The 17,803-nt window shown below is 45.1% G+C and overlaps 6 protein-coding genes across 6 annotated transcripts; 2 read left to right on the plus strand and 4 right to left on the minus strand.

The window, feature by feature from the left end:
• Positions 1–1,565: 1,565 nt before the first annotated feature.
• On the minus strand, positions 1,566–2,714 carry N7479_007327 (putative sarcosine oxidase; the record flags this gene model as incomplete). The annotated part of the gene is made up of 1 exon (XM_057255021.1): positions 1,566–2,714. One exon carries the CDS (start codon positions 2,712–2,714, stop codon positions 1,566–1,568), a length of 1,149 nt encoding a protein of 382 aa, XP_057108883.1.
• Positions 2,715–3,238: 524 nt separating this feature from the next.
• N7479_007328 (GNAT family N-acetyltransferase) lies at positions 3,239–3,886 on the minus strand (the record flags this gene model as incomplete). The annotated part of the gene is made up of 1 exon (XM_057255022.1): positions 3,239–3,886. One exon carries the CDS (start codon positions 3,884–3,886, stop codon positions 3,239–3,241), a length of 648 nt encoding a protein of 215 aa, XP_057108884.1.
• A 2,812-nt stretch (positions 3,887–6,698) lies between these two features.
• Positions 6,699–9,503, plus strand: N7479_007329 (uncharacterized protein; the record flags this gene model as incomplete). The annotated part of the gene is made up of 1 exon (XM_057255023.1): positions 6,699–9,503. The coding sequence occupies one exon, from the start codon at positions 6,699–6,701 to the stop codon at positions 9,501–9,503; it is 2,805 nt and encodes a 934-aa protein (XP_057108885.1).
• A 2,341-nt stretch (positions 9,504–11,844) lies between these two features.
• Positions 11,845–12,512, plus strand: N7479_007330 (uncharacterized protein; the record flags this gene model as incomplete). Its single annotated transcript, XM_057255024.1, has 2 exons — positions 11,845–12,273; positions 12,330–12,512. 2 exons carry the CDS (start codon positions 11,845–11,847, stop codon positions 12,510–12,512), a joined length of 612 nt encoding a protein of 203 aa, XP_057108886.1.
• A 1,369-nt stretch (positions 12,513–13,881) lies between these two features.
• N7479_007331 (Major facilitator superfamily domain general substrate transporter) lies at positions 13,882–15,523 on the minus strand (the record flags this gene model as incomplete). Its single annotated transcript, XM_057255025.1, has 4 exons — positions 13,882–13,983; positions 14,053–14,782; positions 14,852–14,936; positions 15,022–15,523. The coding sequence occupies 4 exons, from the start codon at positions 15,521–15,523 to the stop codon at positions 13,882–13,884; spliced, it is 1,419 nt and encodes a 472-aa protein (XP_057108887.1).
• Positions 15,524–15,993: 470 nt separating this feature from the next.
• On the minus strand, positions 15,994–17,010 carry N7479_007332 (Fructosamine/Ketosamine-3-kinase; the record flags this gene model as incomplete). The annotated part of the gene is made up of 3 exons (XM_057255026.1): positions 15,994–16,057; positions 16,116–16,876; positions 16,990–17,010. The coding sequence occupies 3 exons, from the start codon at positions 17,008–17,010 to the stop codon at positions 15,994–15,996; spliced, it is 846 nt and encodes a 281-aa protein (XP_057108888.1).
• Positions 17,011–17,803: the final 793 nt, after the last annotated feature.

Here is a 17,803-nt window from a genome sequence, read left to right on the forward strand (position 1 = left end):
CGGTATGTAGTCGGCTCAAAGATAATCCTGCCTTTAAGCGATAACAACACCTGCAACGATGCCCAACCACATCTTTACATCCCCTCGGCAAATTATACAGCAAAGGCATTGCATTGCTGACCCTGCAACCTTAACAGGAAGCTAAGCAGCACACTAAAAAGCTTGTAGCTATACGCCCAAAGGCATTCAAAGCCAGGAAAGCCCCGCCTAGCTTTGAGATAGTAGTCGGCACCAACTATATATACCTATGTAGTCATATCATGCTGAAGATCACATACCCTTTCTAAGGATTTATTAGCGCTGTAGCTGCATCTATCGAGAGCAGTCTACAAGAAGCAAGACTTCAAAGTGAATAGCAAGGCCAAAGTGCATTGAAGTTGTGGAGTAAGTGCTGGGCAAGCTATGCTTTCAAACAACAGCGTTTTAGTAACAGGTAATAGCTTCAGGCGGTAAGCTAGCTGCAATATGTAAATGTGATCAACACCTTCATAGCACCAACCATTATGTCTGCAGAGTGTCCCTTCTGAGCTATGGCCGAAGGGCGAAGGGTCGTATCGAAGGAGTTTCTGTTCCAAAGGCTCACGCCGATGAGATTTGCATATGGCAACAGTGGGCATGACAAGTTTCGTAACTCCCGAAATATGATGGATGATGAAATGATGAGGATCCGCTCATTTCATTTATGTATAGATGCATCCATACAGACGATGGATTGGAGACAAGATGCCACCGCAACAATCGGACGTGCTGTTATTGCCATGGTGGTATGTATATCAGGTCTTAAAAAGGGTGCACCATTTTATGGCTTTGTCGTCTGGCTAAGCTGCTTATATGGGCTGAGCGTCGTGCTCGCGTAGCTCGTTTGAGGTAGGTATTTTTGTGTTATCTATAGCGGGACCTGGTGGATTGGTCGAGGCCTATGAAGTGAGTTAGTGGTTGCTTGCATGTTGGGAGAGTATTGCCAGCTATGTATGCCCTAGTTGTAAGAGCCCTCAAACTTACCTGCCATGCTGCTTTGGTTGTTGTTTTGAAGCAAGGGAAAAGGAGTCAATGTTACTGGGAAATAGTAAGCGTGTGCATGAACCTCAAGGTTATATAGTTGTTATCCCACTCCTCACTTGAATGAACAAGAACTGGACAATTTGTGAGGCAATCCAGGATTTCATGGATGACATGGTCCTTCGCCCGTAGGGATTCATTGAAATTCTGATCGAAAAATACCTCTTGGTGTGTCAGCGATAATTAAAAGGGGACTTGGATAACCTTGGAATATAGAGGCAAGAATATGATATAAAGGGCATGGGAGATAGCAAGAGGAAAGAGAAGGAGGAGGAAGAGGGGAAGAGAAAGGGATAGTACTATAGATCTGCTGGAACAAAGAGCTATTGGGGCAATCACGCCGATGCAAATGGGGGAAACACACGTAATGGATCCTTTGGAATTACTATGCTCGTGTGCATATGCTAAGTATGCCAATTATTCTAACGATGGCGATTTTCTGGATGATGATCTCTGAAAGTTAGTCTCAGGTTTGAACTTGAAGTATCATAAACATCACAACTATCTCAGAGTTTGCTAGTAGACGTAACATGCTTTGGAATCCCAAACTTCGAAAGATCCTCCGTACTCTCTCCATCAATAGCCAACTCCGCAAGAGCACGGCCAAAAGCCGGTGCAAATTTGAACGCATGGGCAGCCCCCAGACCAACAATGATTTCTTGATGCTTTTCTAATGGGCTGATAATGAACTGTCGATCCGGAGTGATAGAGTATTGACAAGTGATAGTGCGGAGCGGTTGACGCCCCTTGTCAGGCATGAAATTGCCCAAAAACGAACAAAGCTGCTCCAGTAATTCCGGCGAGTGTACATAGGTACGTTGTTCAGGCGTCATGAAATTGTTCGAAGTATCTCGGGCAGCCTTGATAGTAGGCTCACCAAACGTTGGAAACCCATAGAAACAGAGATCGCCGCCCCAGATCCACACGGGGAAACGGCTGGGCTCCCAGGCTTGTTCGTCCGTCGGCTTGAAGTATGTCACTTGCTCCTGCATCACTGTTAATGGAATGTGTACATCGAGGGGAGCAAGGAGCTTGTTGGTCCATGCATCCGTGGCGAGGATGACTTTGGCTGCGTGGAACTGTCCCTTGGATGTTTCGATCACAACACCCGTGCCTGATTTCTTCGGTGTCACCCTGTCCACTCGTGTGTGCTCCTTCAAAATTGCACCATTTGTCCTTGCTAGACTTTGCATAGCTAGGACGGTCTTGGCCGCATGAGCAATGCCCGTGTCAGCTGTATATACCGTTTCGACCGTGTCCGCGATGTTGAATTGGGGCCAACGCTTGTTGACTTCTTTGGAATCCAAAACCTCATATGGCACATTTTTGGCGTCGAGACTTGTCGTATAGTCGATACGTGGAGGGTTTGCGCCTTTAGGGAAAAACATAACACCACCAGTGATCGTTAACAACTTTTGATCCGTAGCCTTTTCCAGCTCGGCCCAGTCCTTGTAGGCGGATTTGGCCAGGGAGACGTATTGAGGTGATGCATTTGCTGTTCTGACAATTCGTGATGTATCATGGGAGGCTCCGTTCACATGGCCCAGCTCGAATTGCTCGAATGCGACCACTTTCTTGCCTCTTAGAGCGGCTTGGTACGCAGCTGCGCTTCCAAGTACTCCAAGTCCAACAACTGCAACGTCAAAATGTTCCATTTTTCTTGCAGAACAATATTTTTTTGAATTCCGAGTGAAGTTCCTACGAGATTAATGAACTCATGGGATAGTCTCCATTTATGCTCTCGGTGGTAGTGATCTATAACGGGATATGACGGGGACGGTCCGCTCACGTGCCAGTTCCCCTCTCAAAGATACGCAACGTTAGGGAGGCAGCTTGAACGGAGGTGGGGCCGGGGTTGATGGATTGCATATGTATTGAGATGGTAGATGGCTTGAGACGGCATTTCCTCCGCTTTCCGTTCTTTTGCACGTAGGCACCTGCGATGATATGATCTGAAGGTCTCGGCCTCCAAATTGTTCTTGATATATGTATGTATGTAATTTTCCACGCGTTTTCATCGTTTAGGTACAGAATATAATTTACAAATGAATCTTTCAAGCCGGAGACCGAATGGACCTGTTTAGAAGGAGGGGAAATCCCGAGAATCCTCGACAAAAGATGGGTTATTCATATGCAGAGATGGTATAACAGTATCGCATATCGCAAGATCTCACGAGATCTATCGCTTTGGAATAAAGCGGAAAGCAATAAGATCCACGGTCTTGTCATTGTGCACCTCGACAAACTCGCGGAATCGCTCAAACCCACATTTCGATAGTACCTTCTGACTTCCACTATTGCCTGCTTCCGTGATAGCAATAAGGTGCTCATCCACCACACCTTCTCCGATGACCATTTCCTTTTGCACTCTGACCTCTCTCTCTGTTCGAGGTAGCTCTGTCCAAAACTGCAACCATGCATTCAAGAACTCCGTCGCGAGACCTTTCCCCCAAGCGTCCATCCGAAGTATGTATCCAACTTCAGGCCACCCATGATCTCCAGGATAAAGATGGCAGCCACCAATACCGATAAGCTCGCCTGTTTCCTTCAGACAGATGGCGCTGTTGGCGGTGATAAGATCGTTTGGTGGTAGGAAAGGATCCAGTTTGGATTTAGTCACCTCAATGCTTTCGTCGATGCACCCAGCACTGGTCCACTTCATGACATTTTCTTGTGTGCGCAAGACGTGCAAGGCTTCTAAGTCGGTTGGTTGAAGGGCACGGACGAGCAAGCGGTCCGTTGTTATTGCTGGCCGCTCGCTATTTGCGGGAAGCGGGACTGTGGGCAACAATGCCTTCACGGTTATGAATTCCTCCTCTGTTGCCATGTTGATCTCTGGTTTCGATACGGCTCTCTTAGGAAGTGCTCGTGTGCGATGCGGTTGAGTCACTCGTATGAAAACCCTGGAATCCAACCTTGAAAATGTACTAGCGTGTGGCAAACCCACTCGGCCCACTAGGGCAACTCCGAAGACCCACCCATGATTGGTAACAATCTATGAGTTATTCTGTACAATAACTATACGGAGTAGTATACTTGATCATAGTTGATCATAACAGTTGCTAAACATTATCACATATCATATCTGCCAATTCGAGTTTGCAGGCTGTTGCATATGTATTCAGATTGGCGGGCTACTATGTATATGACTCACGATATGCATGTGCAATTTGTCGAGTCAATAGATCGAAAATGAAAGCTGTAGATCTAAAACCTAGATTCAAAATAGGAGGATGTGTTAGATTTACAAATATATAGGTCTGTAAAGTGTATCATGTGATTAGAATACACAACTTGCAGAATGGATTTGTATAATAATATAAATTGATGTTGTCCAGCTGATGCCATAGCCCTAGATAACACTGGAGCCGCGGGCTGGAGGGCTTGGCATACAGGGCATGATTGGTAGGTTGAAGGAAGCAAGCTGAGCCGAGTCATTTATTTCCCAAGGTTTCTTACCTAGATCACCCGCACTTATCATCGTTAGGTAGATAACATTGTCATTCTTACATTGCAAAATCCTAATAGCGTCGAGGCGCATAGAGAATATGCATAGTAGTGCCAAACGCATGGCTAAAATATCTTCGTATGGAGTACTCCGTACGTAGCTAGTACTTGCATAGGTGACGCTCGGGTGAGAAGGAAACGCTAGTGCTCTAGGTACAAGTTGTAAATCCCTAGCTACTCCAAGCTGTGCGAGTTTGCACGGACCCTTCCGACTACCTGCGTACAAAGTACAGAGTATTTCTGGACATACCTAGGTATGGAGGTTGATATATCCACACAGTATATAATTGGGTCGCACGGTCCGGCCCGAAACACCGGGTCTCTTGGCATATGCACACAGCCGCCAGTCAATATGAAAAGAGATTATGATCGGCCACATCTCTCAGCCCAGTGTTTGTATCAATTATGTTACGGGTAAAGTATGTTCATTATTCTGTATAATATACACTGTTTACGCATTTACTCTCATTATCTGATAGCCAGTAATAGTATATTTCAGCCGCAATCCTAGCCTATTTCAAGCTTGCCCCTAAGAGGAATAGCAACAATTACTATCTACATTGTATAGGTATGTTGGTTTTACGTTATATGGTAAGCTCGCCTACAATAAGATTTGGTATAGTTAGATAATTATACCTTACGCGTGCCATTAACCCGGATGTATTTCTAAATTTAGTAAAAAAGACATGACTTGTTCAGCGGTAAATTTTGCTAGTAACAAGCCCAAAGCGGGGTAATTAATGGCAGCCCATCCCCTGCGCCTGGCAGGCGCCTAAAATATCCTAAAATATCCCAAGGCTTTAAAAATGAGCTTAGATAGCCGTAGACTACTTATTCCAACGCTTGGGCGTGGAGAAAGTTCAAAGTCTATCACCACTATGACAGAACCTAAAACAAAAGGCAAAGGTTTCCGGCATGGGTTACATCGAAAATTAGATCGCTTTCGCTCTACATTTCGAAAATCTCCAAAGGTTGACCTTCCGCAACATATCCAAGCAAACCCGAGGCTTGCAACCAAGTGAGTTTGAGATATCATTAAGCAATCGAGCGGTTTTAATTCAGGAAGCAGACCCGCTATTTCAATTTACAAACATGAAGCATCTACTACAAGCTCATTGCCTCTCATACAAGAGAGTGAGGCCTCCAAAGAGCCGACGATTAGTAGGAATGGCGAAGCTCAAAGCCCAACCCACCAGAGCACCGTCAATTGGAACAGTATTGAACAGAAACCTACAAATCCATTGACTTCAGATAATGATACTGGCAGCAGTATTGTTTCTGCAGACCTTTGGAGCGCAGCGTACCGCGAGGCAGTTGAAAGTTTTGGGAAAGAAATGGACCTCTCTGCTTTGAAGGGAAAGAATGTCATGCAACTATTCAAAGAACTTGAAGATACTGGAGAAGAGAAAGCTCACGACTCTGCCTTTTTGCGGGGTTTGAATTATTTGCGAGCTCACAAAATATCCCTCGAGGGATTCAAGCTAGCGTTGGATCTGTCAAGTCCACTGACAAATCTGGAACCGGCTACAAGTGTGGCTTTTGGTGTGGTTAGAAGCGTGACTGCGGTAAGTTGTGTTCATGAAGCCATCAAACCAACCAATTTCAGAAGGAGACCCTTACATCGGACGTACTAATATATATGTTGGCAGATTGCTATCAGCTTTACAACTGCTGATTTAGACTTTGCAAAACAAATTGTGGAGATGCTGAGGCAGATTGCCTACATCGATGATTGTGACACTCTCGGGCAGAAAGTGGAGAGGAAAGACATTCACAAAGTAACTTGCACGGAGTTTCTCTCTCAAAACCAACCTTTCTAATATTTTGCAGGCCCTCGTATTGGTGTATCAAAAGATGCTGGAGTTTTACAATGCCGCACTTGAGATACTGGCTAAGAATGGAGCAAGAATGATAATCAAGATGGTTTTGGAAAACGACCGCCTTCCAGCCATTGTGCAAGACTTCTTGGAATGTTCACATAACCTCACGAGGATCATAAGTAAAGCGACGTGCGATATTCAGAGCGATATTGAACGTATGCTCTATGATCGCGAACGTAAGTCTTCATACATTCCAATCTGTCATACGCATTCTTACCCGACCAAGTTTCCAGATGGCTTGGTGGTGACAGGATGAGTCGTCAAAATTATTACCATCGATACTTGAGTGAACACCGAGCTGATAAAGCTTGTGAATTCCTACTGAAGCATCCCAATTTCATCAACTGGTATCGCGCTTCCGACTCACAGCAATTGGTTGTTTTCGGTGATATGGGCAGTGGAAAAAGTTTTGCTATGGCATTTCTTGCAGACGAGCTAGTACGAAGAGGCAAACACCAAATACCTCAACCTAAAGTCTGCTATTACTACTGCCGGGATGACGGGTCAGGGAAGACTACCTTCATATTGTCGGCTCTCATCTTATCACTCCTTGCACAGCTCACAGGTCTGAAGAAGCCATTTGTCGAGTGGTACAAGGAGGCTCAGACTTCTGGAGACTTTGACCCGGCAACAAATGTCACAAAACTAGGAGAGTTTCTACACAAAGTGCTCGAAGCAATTGACCGCCCAGTCTCCATCGTAATTGATGGTCTGGACGAGTGCAATAGAGAATCTCGAAGTAGTCTTCTGATAACATTGAAAGAAATATCACAGAAGGTCTCGGGGCTGAAAGTCCTACTATCTTCCCGCGCGCAGGGCGAGATATTGGAACAGCTTCACGATACGGCTAAGGTCGAAATGATAGCTGATACTCACCGAGACGGCATTATTGTCGAGAAAGCAGTCGAAAGAAAGTTGTTCGATCTATCACCGGATGTCAAGTCACTTGTCATAGAACGGCTGACTCGTCTGGCAAAAGGAAGCGCCATATGGACGAGGATGACCATTGAACTGATTGAAACCCGCAGAATTATGGCATTCGATCCGATGAAAACTTTTCTGGAAGAAATGTCACTCCCCGAACAGCTATTGGAACTTTACAACACACTACTTTCCCGCTGCTCTTCAAATGATCCCGAAAATCTAAATCTTGCAAGTACAGCTCTCAAGCTTCTCGCTATCACTTCCAGACCTTTGAGCATACTAGAGCTCGCGTGGGCCGTTGCATTGGGTACGGCTCGACATGTTACTACCACGGATGCTCTTGCCAAGCTGGTGGATCATCAGAGAATCATGAGACTAATTCATCCGTTCATTGCTCACGTTGATTTTGACGACATAAAGAAGTATCAGGTTCGACTCGTGCACCAGTCGGTGAAGGAGTTTGTACTGAAGAATTTGGTCTCGAATCAGCCATGCCCACATGGTCTAATCTCAAAAGAATCTGATCAAATTATCCTTGACCAACACTCTGGAAGTCTGCAAGCATTCATGTTTGATATTTGCACCAGATATCTTCTTCTGGAAAATATTGGCAGGACAACTCTGTTCTCCGAGGAGCTTGTGGCAATCGCAGAACTGCCCCAAGAATCCGACATATTCGATAATAATGAAGGGGCAGCCGAGTACGATCTATATTGCACATGGGAAGTCTGGGAAAAGGATATGATCCATTTTGATCCCACTGATCGCGGCTTTGGAGAGTTCTTTGTCTACGCCTCATGTCATTGGGTCGACCACTTCGGGGCCATTACGGTCGAGCATCTTCCAAGTCTAGAGACTATAGAGAAGTTATGCCAAGCGAGATCGACTCGACTTGCCAATTGGATTGAGCAAAACTGCCGCCCAGGTTGCGCGTTGACGCCCAGATTTGAATTTGACAGCAGCCTATATGATCCTCTCAGCATCACTTCACTCTATGGCTCAGTGGCTATGCTACGTGATATGCTTGAAAACTCATCCTTCGACAATGTCAACTTTTTTCCACAGCCAGCTATGGGAGCTGCTCGTGAGATTCTCCGGTGGGGGTACGACATGTCAAGGCTAGAGATGATTTTCTTCAGTGAGCGACTTGGCCATCAACTGCGAAATCTTGACTTTTTCCGATTGATCATCAAATCGTGGTGCAACCGTATTCTCACCAGCTATGAGTGGGATCTTTTATTTGATCTCGTTAATGATATGTCAGACCAATTGGTCCAGGAACAATGGGGAAATGAACTGTTGTGTATTTCTGCTAGCGCAGGCTGTATGCCTATAGTCCAGCGGTTGATGACCAACGCTCAGCACAGCCCAGAGCTAAGGAGTGAATTGCTGCGTGAGTCTCGATTTGATCGATGGTCACGAATTGTCAAACCAACACAACAGTCGATTGGAGAGGCTGTATTGGGAAACAATGTCGATGTGGTAGAATACTTGTTGGGTGAGAATGACATTGAAGCCCATCTTCGATACCGAAGCTCCAGTGGCGAAAACGTTCTGCACTTAGCATCAAAAATCTGCAACCCAGAGATCTTCCGCCTTTTGATCCCTCGCTTTCAGGAAGGAATCCACCAGAAAGATGATAAAGGCGACACAGCCCTGGTGCGCATAATCCTGAGTTCTGCACCTGCAAAAGACCGGTATGAGTCGGCAAGGACTCTCCTCTTATATTGCGACCTCGAATCGAACGTTCATTTTTGGAATGACCAGCGTAATGCTTTGGAGGCAGCTGTGCAGATCTGTGATCTAGACATGTGCTGCCTCTTGATATGTATTGGAAAGATCGACACACTTCCGGCTCTGATCTGTGATAGCGAGAGCCAAGTGGATTTGAAAGATATACGTGCTGGGAATAAGGGGAATATGTTGGCAATCTTGGCGAATCTCTTTGAGATGAAGAAAGTGCCGCCCGAAGTCAATTCGGCGCAGTCTTTTGGCTCTATGACGGAAGTGTCTCTTCGCGAATTGGCTGAGAAGCGTTTCAATAGTCGCTTTGGAGCTTTAAACTCTGGCTCACATTCTACTGAAGTAGCCTTCAAGCCTCACGAGAGCAATCAGTGTGTGGAAGCTATTTGATCCCATTCTTTTTTTGGATAAATCTGTTCTTTGTGTTTTACTTTTTTTTGGAAACCATTTCATGGCTCTCTATCTCGTAGCATTCTGTTGAGATAGCTCGCAGCTATGGATTTGGCGTATATATTTGTGTTGTTGTTTATATATTTATTAAGTTTCTACCAATATATTTGTTTCATATGAAACAGGCGTTTTGTCTTAGAGATTTAAGGACACTGTTCATAGACAATCTAAGTAGATGCACCAAAATGCTATATAACGGTTCTCCTGAATATGTATGGAATGTGTTATTGTGATAATGTCGAGTACACTTTGAAAGATCAAAAATTACTACGAGGAAGGATGCAAAGTAGACGTGGCTTTCCTTTATAACTAATGATTCATAAATTAGTCTCTAGCCGTTGAGTAACGTTTTATGGGCAATGTGAGCGTGGTCATTTGAATAGACAATCCCCCCCCTAGCTCCTATCTTTTACAACTCTCTAATTGCATTCCATTCCACTTTTACGCTAAAGTCTACAAAAAAATAGACAATAACTGATAGCATGCTCCTGTTTCCCCTGTCCGAATAATGAGCCTCCTCTTGCGTCGGCCCATCACGGTATTCCTTCTAGAAATACATCAACACAGCTGTTGCCAATGGGTGATGAACTGGACTGGCCTGAAAATAACAACCAGTTGTCCAGTGAGATGGATAACATCATTCGTTCCCTACTCCAACCGTGCCGGGGTACCGCTATATATATATACCACCGACCAAGACAACCCATCCAAGCTGTTGCAGAAATTCTCTTGCCCAAGGGTCTGGAGACCCACTGCAAACCCGAATAATGAACTTGTTCAGGGAGACAATGCCTTTTAATTGCGCATCTATTTCCAAGAACACCCCTTGAGCAGGCTGAGTGTCGTTGAAATTCCCCTGGAGCAGGCTGCGGGCATTTCGGCTATAAACGAGAGTTTCTAATGTTTTCAGATGTGTAAACTCTTTTTGGAGAAGCTGAAAACCCTGCAAGCTATCTTCTCTAAGCCTGATTTCTCTCGTCTGACCTTCTATTTTCTCCGTAGCCGGAAAGTTGATGCATAAGTGGGATAGTAAACCTGCATTCACATGTCCAATGCGGTTCCAAAAGGAATTCAAAAGGTTGCTCTTGCTGTGCTTTGTTTCCACTTCCTCGAGAATGAGATAATTTGTGTCGTATAAAATTACCTTGGCTTCATCATATATCTGTCGATTGGTGTATATAAATTGAGGCCATTGATAAGGTTTTCCGGACGGCGCAAAGCTTCTCACTGGACGTCCTGTCCGGGAGTCGTCTTCAAAAAGATAGAGTGGATGTGGTACGGTAAGTACGTATTTGTAAACCTCGTGGCGAATTTCAATGGGTAAATTGAGAAAGCCGACAGAAGGGGAGGCTTGTGGTTGTGATAGAGCTCCTTCCGAGCTAGAGCTTGACATGTTCGAAGAATTGAGGAGTTCCAAAGAGAAATACGTTTGGCAGGTGATATCAAACGCCAGGCCTGCGATTTCTTTCAGCCTTTATACTGAGTTGCAAAATATCTTTGAGGGGCTTGTTGTGATACGAGGCAAGGTCATTGGGTTAAGCCGTTTCGCGGGTAGGTAGGCGAATCGAGGCGGATTTTACGGTTGAGCCGTTAAAATATCCGCTCTTATCGGAAGGTGTATTCGAGAGGTCAACAGCACGTGGATAATTGGTGTCCGGTTATAATCTAGTAGATCCTGTTAGATTCCTCACAAGATATGTTATAGTCTGCTACTTACTGGCCGTGATGGATCTGAAGGTCCAAGTAGTGACATGACCTGGCAGGTAAATTTTGCCAGGTAAGCCCAAGGCGGGGTTGATAACATCTGTTATCAGAACTTCTGCCTCAGGCCTATAAATTTGCTGGACCTTGTTTGTAGATCCAGGCATGTCCATACATTTTTGACCATACATTTTTGACCATACATATGGTAAAATGCGGCTCGTAAACTTGCGGTGGAGCCGAGTTATTCTCCTTTCAATCTAACTTTAAAAGCGTGCAAGCATTAAAATTATTTTAACCGGAGCCTTTAAGGCTCGTTCTTTGTTTCATTCAATCCTTTGCTTTTCGCCGCATTGTTCTCTTTTGGTTCATTGTCTTTATTTTAGATGATTGCTTTGTTCGAGCTTCCTGTAAACTCCCGACCTCATCTAGGTCTCGAATATATAAAAGCCAGCACTGGTCGCCCTTAAAATCCCGTGGAAAAGACATCACAATAGATCTACGAGTCAGTGAGCGCCTTTACAAAGTCTTCTCTATTACTCCATCTTATCCAACTCATTAACCACTATCACAGATCAGTATGACCGACAATTACTCTCTGTGGGAAAAGAAGGGACGAAGCTTACAGGCATGGATTGAAGACTACCGTGCAGCGGGCTGCCCGTACCCTATTTCCACATTCGTTTTGACGCCCAGACACCGGGACTACTTCGTCGATCGAACATCTGTGCACCTAGATGCAAGACTACTAACTGCTCTTAACATGGGCAACGTGAATTCGACTTATTGGAAGATTAGCATTACACAGCGCGACGAAGGTCCACCGGTGTGGTGGATTGGGCGCACTGGGCCGGGGGTTATTTTTATTGACGATATCTTTAGATCCAAGAGAAGCGATGATCCATACATGTCCGAAGTCATCAAGGCAGCCTACAAAATGGATTTCTCCCTAGATAGCTTGAGGACTGTATTCGTGTCCAATGTCAACGAAAAGAATACCCTATCATGTGTTAGAAAGGTGTATAAATCCCGCGACGGACTTTGTTATCCATCCGCACAGAGCAGACTTGGAAGCCCTCATCGCCTGAGTTCAATGCTCTGCTGGGGATTGGAATAGGCAAAGTCGTTGCAGCATCTGTTCTGTGTGCCTGGGGCCAAGGGAGAAAGCGAATTGCGAGAATTGTTACCGTCCATATTGGTGCCGACATTCACAAACTGTACATGCGGTTTAATCTCGAGAATATGTGAGAATGTCGTCAGCTTACTTTCTCTAGCCATGTGATCCGATTGTTTTGATTTTTTAGTTTGAGTGGAATAAATAGAATACATTGACTTCGAAATATTTATTTGTATAGCCAATTTCCACGTAGTATGATTCTGCAGTAGCTACAGACTGCTTGATCAAATAATCTAAAGTAAGAAGGACACGATAAATATAAGAATAAAATTACTGAAAACCAAAAATTCTGAAAATTTAAATAAAAACATCTAACAGTAACAACTCTCGAGTGGCTGCGCAAATACTAGCTCACTAGCTTGCTGGTGCTAGGTGACGGTGAGCACCCTGCAGGGTAGTTTCATGCGACATAAGGCTTTGTGGGGTGAGATATGGGCGATAATCACTCCGTGTCACGATTGCACTGACATTGTATGGGATACTGGAGATCTTGGCATCTGCATACACCCCCCTCGCGTTTCTTCTTGAGGGCTCGGGCTAGAACGGAATCTATGTGGTTACACTTATAGCATCGTATAAGAATGTCACAAAACATTGTAAGACTCGCAAGGAAAGCAAGACATACTAGAAAAGAAATTATAAAGGTAGTATTGAAAAGGGGTTTTGGTCTCTCTACCCCTACATATATATGGAATTAACTGGGACAACATCTGATCGAATCAATTAAGCTAGACATATTCCCTGGATGTAGATGCAAACACCGACAATACTTCCTAAGTCAGGTGCTGATTGCTATAGCCCGTTTCTATTTGCTGGGCATGTGGTGCACCCGCTTTGAGGCTCAAAAATTACGTGTACTATTTGCAAAGGAACCGCCATTTCCTCCCGAAAATACAGATACAGCAGGCTGTATTGAAAAGCCCCGTCTAGGCCCGGCGCTTTCTGTAGTATCCATGGATATACAGGGGATACTACTCCGTATAGAAGAGTGCCTATGGGGTACGAAGCCGTAGACTTGCATGGTGTCGATAGCCTCGAACAGCCATTGACGGACTTCTGTGGTCATGCTGGGAAAGATAAAAGGAATAAACTGGGATTAGCGTTGAATATTATGATCAGAATTAATCAAGATCCATGGGACATAAGTCTCAGAATGTCAGCATATGCTATCCTTGAACTATTGCCGCCTCCAACTTTTCCCATACCGCCACTCCAACCACGCCAAGCCAAGACAGGCCATGCATAATCCACCAAATAACGTGAACGTCCACCCTGGCCCCATTGCATCCAAGCAACTCTGTAGAAAAGCAAGTCCTGCACCCGCAAGCGAGCAACGGACGATATTATTTGCTGCCTGTGCTGCAGCTGGGGACTTGGGATTCAGGTCTGTTAGGAGAGTACCACAACACTAGTTTGGAACAATCAAGTTTAGTGAGGCTTCTAAGGAGAGGCAACATATATGAAATAACGGAAACTTGCGTTGAAAGTGATCGCTATGGCGAACCCGATAATAAATTGTAGAACGAGCGGAACAGCTATATGCTATGTGTATAAGGGGTCCGTGAGCATTAGGCGCGATTGATTATTTGCAAACCTGGGTAGACCACTCACAGATCTGGACTGTAATGCCCATCCATATCCAGCGGTGGAGATTCCTGTGGCACAGATAGAGTACCATATACTCCTGAACCGGGCTTTTTCGATGGGGAACGTAGTAAGATCGTCGCCATGAGTGGTGTCTATTACAATATTATGGGCACGAGCTGTGAGGCGGTAGTCACGGTTCATGATTTTTCCTAGCCGGATAGTAGTTAAGTTACATTCTCTTCCAGTCAAATAGAAAAAGAAAACGATACCTGAGCAGTATGCCCCAATACATGACCCGATACCAAAGGGTAGGTAAACTAAGCCTGCTTTAAGCTCTGAGAATTTGTAGATGTCGATAAAAAGGGTTGACAGGGAGCCTTGGAGGCAGCTAAAGTTCATGTAGTAGATTCCGTATATGGCAGTGATAAGAAGACTATCCCTGGATGCGAGGATTTTCAAAGTTGCTAGAGGGTTCGGAATCCGGAAATTCCGCCGGGTCGTCTCTTCTCCATTGAGGGCTGGCTGGAGGGTGAACTTTCTCGACTTGTCGTAGCGGAAAATTGGGCGATAGAGAGCTGAAATATTTCGCGAACCATTCCCGACGATGGAACGGGATGTTTCAGGTAAGAAAAGAGCGATGAGCAAGATACAGATTCCCGAGGCTATAGCGGGAACCCAGAATATCCAGCGCCATCCTGGACCTTCACTCAAACCCCCTCCAAGGATTGGGCCAATTGCAGTTGCAATATTGGGACTATAAGAGTAAGAGTTATGGTGTCAATTTGAGATGATTTGTGGTGAAGGAGGGAGGATGTGTGTTTACCCTAACAGCACCATGCCAACATAACCTCCACGTTCGGACGGCGAAGCAATGTCAGATATCACCCCATACCCCATCGCAATGGTTGCTTATTATTGGTTAGCGAGCTTGATATACTTACATAAATGACCGTTCTAGGTCAAGGGATGGAGGTAGCTTAAGGCAAAACATACCAGCACCACCAGCACTCTGCATCATTCTCAACAAGAAAAGGGCTATCCAACTATTTTGAACCCCCAATCCTATATTGGCAACAGCATAAATGAACATAGTCAGCAGGTAAACGTTCCGTCTACCAGTCATATCCGCCATATCACCAACAATCGCCGGCGCGAGTCCGGCAACTATCATGTAGGACGTGACAGTGAGATTTATCTTTTCCACTGACACGTTGAGAGACACAGAAAGGGCGTTTATTGCAGGGAAAAATATGAACGAGGACAAGGGAGAGAAGGTCGCAGCGAACGTAATAAGAAAAACCGCTATATGTTTTTCTCGCTTGGTGAAGACGGAATATGCTTCCTGTCGAGGCTCGGAGTCCGCCTCTTTTGACGGGAGCAAGACTTCAGAGTTATGTTGGAGAAAGCCCGTTGGAGTAGAAGGATACACATTTTGAGGGGCATTTTCGGTTGAACTTTTAGTAGTATGTTCTGATGTGGTTTCTTCAGTGCCCATGATGAATTATCGCAAGAGGAGAATATGGTAGCGACGTTCTGGTAGAACCCGTACAAATTTGGGTTGAAAGATGACTAGGTAAGTCTGCGCCCTGATGAAGTAATGCTGCCTTTAAATACATGTAAGTGGACTGCGTAGAGGAGGCTTAAGGCTGCATATTAGGCACTTGAGTGATGAAATATGGATACTTTGGGTATAGCAGCAGGGATCGTGTCATATTCGAGTGGTTAATTCGAACTGTTTCGTTACAAGTGAGGGACTTAGTACGTAATATTTGAAGCTTCAAGAATCATAGCATCCTTGTTATTTCACTCCAATTGAAATGATTTTTGAGCACTCAGTGAATTATCTGACATTAAATTGGCATAGAGTACTCAAAAAAGTAGAGGCTCGCTAAAAATGCGAGATTGTTTTCAATCTTTTCAATCCATACATGTATGAATAAATTTTACGTATTGGAAACTAGCACTTTAACTACATTTTTCGTCAAGCGGAGCGTATTTGTTGATCAGGTAGTTGAGGTTCTCATAACACCTGCCATGACATTTAATTAGTAAGGGTTCAGGAGTGATTGGGAAAAGATGACACTAACTCGTCCCGGAAGGTCGAACCATTATGGCAAGCTGATTCATGTAGAGTCATATAGACACTGTAGATCCGGTTGCGGTCTTCAAATTGCTCGACGGGCTTACTGACGCCCATTCGACTGAGATAGGAATTGAGGTAAACTTTCGCACTCAGGGTTTTGCAGAACCTTGCTCGCCACATAGCGATTTCCATCTCGTGATGTGCATAGTAAACACTTGCGTCAAAAATGTAAATCTCCCCATTTTCAAGGCTGGTTCCAATATTTCCATCCCACAGGTTGCCGTGGATCAAAGTTGGCTTTATAACCCGGCCGTCGGCTTCCAAAGGTCCTAGTACCTGAGGGACTACATGCGTAATGAGTCGATCGACAAGTTGCTCCAAGTTCTCCCAGTTGCCATTTTTTTCTTTGTTGAGTGCCATCGCCCCCCTGACAAGCTGGATGTAAAAGTCCACCCAGCTTGGGTTCCACGCCGTCCGCTGAGGAAGACTGCCCTGGCACGTATCGATGTGGAAACCAAACATTCCAGTAGGAGAATTGCTTGCTTTGTGCAACTGCACGAGCTTGGTGGCCAGCTGGACGGGATCTGGATTCTTGTCGCTCATATCGATGAATTCGCACAAGAAGTAATACGTGGTAGGGTGGGACACACTGAGTTTACCCCATGCGTAAGGCTCTGGGACAAACGTAGGGCTTGTTCTGTATAGTTCAACCATAGAATTGAACTCCGCCTCTAACAAGGTCTTTCCTTGGGCCTCTTGAGCACACTGCAGATGAATGCGTCAGCCAGTTTGCAGTTTTTGCCGTAAACCTCCCCATACCTTGAGAAAGTAGAGTTTTGGCTCTCCATTCGAGAGGGTAGTTATAATTCTGGCAGTACCCGTCCAGGCCGAAGTTCCATAGTGATCACAGGAGTGGACTTGGGTGCCTGGGGGAAATTCTGAAATAATTGAAAAGTTAGCTCAACACGCTTCTAATTTCTGGAAGATGGGGGGTGGGAGGATGATTAACGGTCAACTACTATTTGATCTAATGGAAAATCGCCCTCAATCTCTTGGCCTCCCCTTTGAGCCGGTGTGACTGAAGGTACTTCACCCGCCGAAAACATCGGTGGGGTCGATTCAGGAACAATCGTTTCACTTCTTATTATCATCTTGATTATAATAGTAATACTTATAGGATGGATTGTTTTAGAACGGAAGTAGGGACATAGACTCTTTTAAGTACAAAATGCCACACAAAAAGGCCTAGTGATACAACCCATACGAGAAAATGGTAAGCGAAGCAGAGCCCCTGGCCCCCGGATCGCCCTAGCGGCTTGAATCCTATGTACTCGTGGACAATCCTCTGCCACGTAGTGATACAGTATCTTTCGAACCAATGATAATGATATAAAAGGCGCTCGGTGAGGGGTAGTCCGTAGTTAGTCTATAATGCATATCACGCGTAGGAGATGAAATCTGGGGATTCGATGCCGCCGTGTGACAACTCCCATCCTTGTACATAATAAGCCGCCACAACAAGGTTGTGCATAGGCTGGTGCGGGGGAAAAAAAAGCAAGGACTGTTTGATCCTACCCGGACTTCCGGTCACCGTAAGTCGTCATAGAACGAAGACGGGGGCAGACTTGTTGAGCTACAAGCTGAGACCTGGGTTCCCAAAGCTACAGCCCCAAATCCATTCCCCTCCAATTG

Source organism: Penicillium vulpinum (assembly GCF_028829585.1).
Source record: "Penicillium vulpinum strain IBT 29486 chromosome Unknown utg000003l_segment0_segment0, whole genome shotgun sequence".
Classification (NCBI taxonomy): Eukaryota; Fungi; Ascomycota; class Eurotiomycetes; order Eurotiales; family Aspergillaceae; genus Penicillium; species Penicillium vulpinum.